Source organism: Oncorhynchus keta, chromosome 14, assembly GCF_023373465.1.
Source record: "Oncorhynchus keta strain PuntledgeMale-10-30-2019 chromosome 14, Oket_V2, whole genome shotgun sequence".
Classification (NCBI taxonomy): Eukaryota; Metazoa; Chordata; class Actinopteri; order Salmoniformes; family Salmonidae; genus Oncorhynchus; species Oncorhynchus keta.
The window spans coordinates 67,901,330-67,908,919 of record NC_068434.1 but is presented as its reverse complement, the minus strand read 5'-3'; the positions used below and the strand labels follow the sequence as shown (position 1 = coordinate 67,908,919).

Below are 7,590 nucleotides of genomic sequence, written 5' to 3'. Positions count from 1 at the left end.
GTCTTTCTGGAAGGTTCTCCCATCTCCACAGAGGAACTCTAGAGCTTTGTCAGAGTGACCATTGGGTTCTTGGTCACCTCACCTGACCAATTGCTCAGCTTGGCCAGGCAGCCAGCTCTAGGAAGTCTTGGTGGTTCCAAACTTCTTCCATTTAAGAATGATAGAGGCCACTGTGCTCTTAGGGACCTTCAATGCTGTAGGCATTTTTGGTATACTTCCCTAGATCTGTGTCTCGGCGCTCTACAAGCAATTCCTTCGACCTCATGGCTTGGTTTTTGCTCTGACATACAATGTCAACTGTGGGATCTTATATAGACAGGTGTGTGTCTTTCCAAATCATGTCCAATCAATAGAATTTACAACAGGTGGACTTCAACCAAGTTGTAGAAACAGCTCAAGGATGATCAATGGAAACAGGATGCACCTGAGCTCAATTTTGAGACATTCAAAATTGACAGTCTGAATACTTATGTAGATAAGGTTTTTCTGGGGGTTTTTGCAAACATTTTTAAAACCCTGTTTTTGCTTTGTCATTATGGGGTGTTGTGTGTATATTGCTGATTAATTGTTTTTATTTAATCCATTTTAGAATAATGCTGTAACGTAAAAAAATGTGGAAAAAGTCAATGGGTCTGAATACATTCCGAAGGCACTTGTATACTGAAAAAAACAACATGTGGATGTCAATTAAAGCAGCCCCCAGCACCTCTGATTCAGAGGGTTTTGGTTAAATGCGGAAGACACATTTCAGTTGAATTCACTCAGTTGTACAACTGACTAGGTTTCTCCCTTTAAAGTGTTGGTACCATGTTTCATGAGCTGAAATATAAGATTCCAGAAATGTTCCATATGCACAAACAGTTTATTTCTCTCAAATTTTGTGCAAAAATGTATTTACATCCCTTAGTGAACATTTCTCATTTTCCAAGATAAACCTTCCACCTGACAGGTGTGGCATATCAACAAACTGATTTTAGAGAATTTGGTGGTACATCTAACTGGCCTCACAACCGCAGACCACTTGTAACCACGCCAGCCCAGGACCACCACATCCAGCTTCTTCACCTGCAGGATCGTCTGAGACCAGCCATCTGGACAGCTGATGAAACTGTGGGTTTGCACAACTGAAGAATTTCTGCACAACTTGTCAGAACCCGTATCAGGGAAGTTCATCTGCATGCTCTTTGTCCTCACCAGGGTCTTGACCTGACTGCAGTTCGGCATCGTAGCCACTTCAATGGCCACTGGCATGCTGGAGAAGTGTGCTCTTCATGGATGAATCCTGGTTTCAACTGTACTGGGCGATGGCAGACGATGTATGGCGTCATGTGGGCGAGCAGTTTGCTAATGTCAACGTTATGAACAGTGTCCCATAATGGTGGTGGTGGTATGGGCAAGCATAAGCTATAAACATAATTACATTTTATCAATGGCAATTTGAATGCAGAGATCCTGAGGCCCATTGTTAAGCCATTGAGCCCCTGCCATCAACCACGTTTCAGCATAATGCACGGCCCCAATGCGCAAGGCTCTGTACACAATTCCTGGAAACTGAAAATGTCCCAGTTCTTCCATGGCCAGCAGTCACCAGATGTTAAGCATGTTTGGGATGCTCTAGATCAACATGTATGACAGCGTGTTCCCTTTCCCGCCAATATCCAGCAACGTCGCAGTCATTGAAGAGTGGTACAACATACCACAATCAGCACCATGCAAAGGAGATGCCTTGTGCTGTGAGGCAAAAGGTGGTCACACCAGATCTGACTGGTTCTCTGATCCATGCACCTGCCCTTCAGGGCTAGGTTGAGAATCTAGTAATTCCACAATTACACACAAAAAGAACCCCCCCAAAACCGCATTTTAAATGAACTTTTAGAAGGCTGGAGCATTGCTCATAAGTCAATCACACAAGGTTCTGGTTGAGCCAGCAGTGAACTATTCTGAGCCAGTAGACGTGCAAAGGACGCCATTCTATTGAAGTTTTGTAGATGGTTTTTTTCACAATGCAGTCTATTTAATATTTAGGAATTGAAAGTACGGGAGTCAAAAACGCTTTGAAAGTGACCACCACTTTACATCCCCTAATCTTTTGAACGGGTTCATATGAAATTAATGAATAATGCAGTAATTTAAGATAAATGAGTTTGTGGATGAATTTACTCCTGCCAGACGCCGTATGAATTTTTGGGGTTAAGGACTATTCTCCATTTGACTTGTTGAAGACGATTCAAAAAGGCCACTTCCAAAGTGTATAGCTCATATTCGGGAGACTGGTTTCCACATCAAATTTGAAAATGCCAGGGTGAGGGATTTACAATGTAGCACAACCACCACCTGCTGGTAGTGATTGGGCAACAGTCAACATTTAATGTTCGCATCGATGCCTGCATTTCTATAATCCATCAAATGTGATCACTGAAATACTAAAGCATGAAAATCTATTTTTCTGATGTCCCAAAGTTGTGTATCATCATTGATCAGAAATGTCCCCACAACTGCAATAAAACATTAAGAGTACAAGATGAGATGGTAACAAACATGACCCTTCATATTGAAAAATGACCAGTAAATTTGTACACGTTCCTTTTATTTTGGAAAGTTCCATAGAAACTAGCGGTTTATTTCTTCTTGTCAATACTCTCCGCCTCCGCCTCCTTTGCCCTCTTGGCACGGATGCCGAAGAGACGAGCATTGGCACGAGCCATACGCAGGCTGGCGAAAGCCTTGAAATTCTTCTCATCCTCAGAAATCACCCTGGCTTTCTCCTTCTTGTGCACCTGCAGCAGAGGGAGAAGAGCCAATTAACAACAATGTTGATGTAAAGATATACTCATCAAGAGTAGAGGGGCATTTCAGTCAAAGAGAAAGTCAAATACAATGAATGGATTAGCAGAGTCCCATATCATTAATCAATGCCTTAATTATTTATGTGTCCACTTCTATAAGTTAAGGCCCAGCACACAATCTGGCAGTCATCAGATAATAGGTTCAAAGAGAATCATCAAGGTAATACAGAGATTCCGGAGATTTTGTCATCACTTGACTGCTGAGAGAGCTCTAACCAATACATATACTCAAGAAATATCCTAATATTTCAATTATGATCTGGCCTTCCCATTTACAGACAATAACCCTAATCAATGCTCAGTGCATTATAAAGAACATGAACTGAATTTTTTGGGGGGGGTTAATCAAGTGATATGAATGTGTGATACGTACATTCTTGATAGGCATGACAGCACCAGAGAGCTGCGTGGCCATCTTGATTTCCTCCTCCTGGAGAAAGGGAAAGGTTTTAATACATTCAGGAAAAGTAACATCTACCATGTGCATGTGCAAGACGGTACAGTCAATCTAAAACGCAACTGGGGTGAAGAGAAGAGTCCTCAAACATTTAATTGCACACCAACTGAATCTAAATCGGAGCACATAAAGTAGTCACATAAGTTGTAGTCCAGATAACCATGCAGATCTGTTATGTGTAAACAATCATTTAAATGACATTCCAACACGTCTAAAACAATATTATCTATAGAACAAAAGTCTGGTTAATATCTTGCCCCTGCAGATCAATGTAACTCTGCACAAAAAAATAGTAAACACATTTCAAAACCTTCAGACCTGCTTGAAAACCAATTTCCACATCTGAACTTAAAACCGTTCTAACGGGTCGTTTCAGAAACTACAGAATGGGCACTGGACACACGAACCCGGCAGTCATCAGATAATAGGTTCAAATGTAATCATCAAGGTAGTACAGAGATTCCGGAGAATTTGTCATCACTTGACTGCAGGCCCAGTGCTGCTCACGTTCCAGCTTTCATCACAATTGCAATCATTACCCCAGTTATGAGCTAATATTCTAGAATCACTTTTAACAGGGAATGTTATCCATGACTGCTAAAGTCTTCACACTGCAAATATTTATCATCTGACCTTCAAATTAAGCAATCACTTAAACAATATGGTTATGCGTGCCCATGTTTATAAACACCCAACCCAATGTTCTATGACTGACACTTACAGTGCTGTCTCCCTTCTTGGGTGCGGAGGCCTTCCTGGGGAAGAGGATGAGCTTGGAGCGGTACTCTTTCAGGCGCTGTACATTGGCCTGCAGGGACTCCGATGATCTGTTGCGACGGCGGGAGTCAACAGAGATGCCAATGGTGCGGGCTGTCTTCTTGTGGATACCGGCAGCCTAGAATACAAAGCACATGCAAGAACCAAATATTTAAGAACTGTCGGGCATTTAGTTGCTAGCCATGCCTGGACTTTTAGGAGTGTGAAGGCTTGCACATAATTCAATACAAGTAGATTGCTACATTCAGACAAAAAGCCTGTCAAACAAATGAGTTAATAACCGTCTTGAGTCAAAAGTTATTACTCAATTGACTAGCTTTGAGTTTTTTTATTTTTATATGCACAGCACACATTAAAACAAGCAGACATCAGCAAGTAGGTTCAAATTGAATCATCAAGGAGGTACAGAGATTCCGGAGATTTGTCATCACTTGATTGCTGTACAAGGTTCTAGTAGTCTGCAAGCTAAAATATATTCAATAAAAACTCAAACCTGTCTTTCAGGCTGTTCAGTCTTACAATGAACTAACACTGCATAAACCTGGAGGTTATTATTCGAAAGGTAAATGTACTGTTAATTTCCCTCTTACCTTGAGCTCCTCCAGGGTGAAGCCACGTCCGGCACGCACCTTGGTGTGATACCTGATGGTGGGACACCTGACTTGAGGCCTGAGGGGACCAGCCACAGGACGTGGAGCAATACGACGAGCCTTGATTTGACGGGCCTTTCGCCTGAAAAATAATGAGTCTTTTCATAAACTCAGCAAAAAAAGAAGAAAACATCCTCCCTGCAAGTGTTTATTTTCAGCAAACTTAAAATATGTAAATATTTGTAGGAATATAAGATTCATACAAATTGAACAAGTTCCAGACACGTGACTGACAGAAATTGAATGTGTTCCTGAACAAGGGGGGGGGGCAAAATTAAGCAGCTAAGATACTAAGTCCTGCCGTGCATCTCATGGCCTGCACCAGATTTGTCATTTCTTGCTGAGAGATGCTACCCCAGTCTTCCACCTGCAAGTTCCCAGGGGGGTGGCCCTAGCAAACACCCTACGATCTAACAGGTCCCAGATGTACTCAATGGGATTGAGATATGGCCATGGCAGAACACAGATCACACACAGAATGAGCAGTATGGCTGGTGGCATTGTCATGCTGGGGGGGTCATGTCAGGATGAGCCTGCAGGAAGGGTACCACATGAGGGAGGATGTCTTCCCTGTAATGCACAGCATTGATTTTGCCTGCAATGACAAGCTCAGGCCGATGATGCTGTGACACCGCCCCAGACCAAGACGGACCCTCCACCTCGATCCCGCTCCAGAGTACAGGGCTCGGTGTAACGCTCATTCATTCGACAATAAACTCAAATCCAACCATCACCCATGGTGAGACAAAACCGTGACTCGTCAGTGAAGAGCACTGTTTGCCAGTCCTGTCTGGTCCAGCGGCGGTTGGTTTGTGCCTACAGGTGATGTGGTTGCCGGTGATTTCTGGTGAGGACATGCCTTACAACAGGCATACAAGCCCTCAGTCCATTCTCTTCTCAGCCTATTGTGGACAGTCTGTACACTGATGGAGGGATTGTGCGTTCCTGGTGTAACTCGGGCAGTTGTTGCCATCCTGTACCTGTCCCGCAGGTGTGATATTCAGATGTACCGATCCTGTGCAGGTGTTGCTACACGTGGTCTGCCACTGCAAGGACAATCAGCTGTCCGTCCTGTCTCCCTGTAGCGCTGTCTTAGGCGTCTCACAGTACGGACATTGCAATTTATTGCCCTGGCCACATCTGCAGTCCTCATGCCTCCTTGCAGAATGCGTAAGGCACATTCGCGCAGATGAGCAGGGACCCTGAGCATCTTTCTTGGTGTTTTCGGAGTCAGTAGAAAGGCCTCTTTGGTGACCTTAATTTCCTACCATCTGTAAGCTGTTAGTGTCATAAAGACCGTTCCACAGATGCATGTTCATTAATTATGGTTCATTGAACAAGCATGGGAAAGCATGTTTATACCCTTTACAATGAAGATCTGTGAAGTTATTTGGATTTTCACGAATTATCTTTAAAAGACAGGATCCTGAAAAGGGGATGTTTCTTTTTTTGTTGCCGAGTTTATATAGAAAGTTATTTGAATGACCATCACCTACACAACAAAATTACACCATAGCATCATTCAATGCACACTGCTACCTAACCAACTCGGTATGTCACATAACCATGCTAGTTAATAGCTGGTAGGTTTGCATACAGTAGACGTTTGAAACGTAAGACAGTTCAACCAAAACTTAACATTTATACAACCATTATACTTTACTTAACTAAAGTCACTAATCAAGGCCTACCTGCGAGTCTTCCTTGCGGGCTGGTTGAACCAGGTGCGCACCCTCGTCTGCCAGTCTTTGTGGAAGTGTGGGTTCAAAAGCATGCCATTCCGGCTGGGTGCCATGGTTGCCTACTTCCCTGAAACATAAGTTGACATTAACACATGTAGGCGTAGAAGGTAATCACATTTAGCAATAAGATCAACCCATCAAGCAGAGTAAAAAAATGGCTGACGAAGTGCTTAAGGCTAAATGTTAGCCAATTAGATAGCCATCACGTCAAGGCAAGCTGGGGTGCAACAATGAATTCCAACACAAACAGGCGTATATTTTACTGTGATAATGACTCCGTAATCATTAGAGTTCATTGTCGATAATGGGTGGTGACAATGAAACACTTGTAAAGTCACTGACAACATAAGACATACATGCGTCTACAACCCAGATAGGTTGACAACTGAACCTATCTGGGTCGCATTTATCTTAGCCTTTAGCTCAACAAACTCGTCAATAGTCATATATTCTTAACGACAACGTCAGAAACTTTCGCAATAAATACATAAAAGTCACATCAACGTCGATATATTTGAGGATGAAGAGCGATTTCGTCTGAAAAATAGTGAGCTTATTTCAACATACCGTCTGGGGCGGAAAATGGCCGAAAGGAAAAAGGAAGTCCTAAAATTGTGCATTGTGGGATATATAGATGGCAGCCAATGGTAGACGCAATGGAGTGTCAACCGGATGTGCTAATATTCACGTGTGAAGAGTTTGAGTTCAAAAATATATCTCGTTCAGAATGCATTCAGATCGAATGAGCTTTTTGTACGTCTTTTTGTTAGTAAACCAAATCTTATTGTGGCATAATGCTGAGTAATAACGTGCTTTGTTTATCCTATTCAAGTCCCAATACAACACATATTGAAACAACCAGTATGCATGCATGACAGATTATTTGTTCTTTATATAATGGTCGTCCACCCAAATCAAGATTTATATGTAGGTACACCACAAGGGGTCACTGCAGTCGCACAATAAAGTTACACATATTGCACTTACGGGCCTGTTTCAGATAGCCAATATCGCCCAATTTTCCATTCTCATTGTTGTTTTCATTATAGGAGTGTTGTCCAAATATTTAACCCTAATACATTCATACACAAACAGCAACACCATCACTTTGCTCATTG

The 7,590-nt window shown here is 42.5% G+C and overlaps 1 protein-coding gene and 3 non-coding genes across 4 annotated transcripts; all 4 read right to left on the bottom strand.

The window, feature by feature from the left end:
* Nucleotides 1-2,566: 2,566 nt before the first annotated feature.
* Nucleotides 2,567-7,128, bottom strand: LOC118393852 (60S ribosomal protein L13-like). Its single transcript, XM_035786991.2, has 6 exons — nucleotides 7,040-7,128; nucleotides 6,422-6,539; nucleotides 4,671-4,812; nucleotides 4,025-4,198; nucleotides 3,220-3,276; nucleotides 2,567-2,777 (listed from the first exon to the last, which is right to left on the bottom strand). Exons 2-6 carry the CDS (start codon nucleotides 6,523-6,525, stop codon nucleotides 2,619-2,621), a joined length of 636 nt encoding a protein of 211 aa, XP_035642884.1. The 5' UTR covers nucleotides 6,526-6,539; nucleotides 7,040-7,128; the 3' UTR covers nucleotides 2,567-2,618.
* On the bottom strand, nucleotides 2,957-3,038 carry LOC118394328 (small nucleolar RNA MBII-202). The gene has a single exon (XR_004827746.1). It is a non-coding gene; the product is annotated as a small nucleolar RNA MBII-202 (small nucleolar RNA).
* On the bottom strand, nucleotides 3,700-3,783 carry LOC118394327 (small nucleolar RNA MBII-202). The gene has a single exon (XR_004827744.1). It is a non-coding gene; the product is annotated as a small nucleolar RNA MBII-202 (small nucleolar RNA).
* Nucleotides 4,432-4,510, bottom strand: LOC118394329 (small nucleolar RNA MBII-202). Its single transcript, XR_004827747.1, has one exon. It is a non-coding gene; the product is annotated as a small nucleolar RNA MBII-202 (small nucleolar RNA).
* Nucleotides 7,129-7,590: the final 462 nt, after the last annotated feature.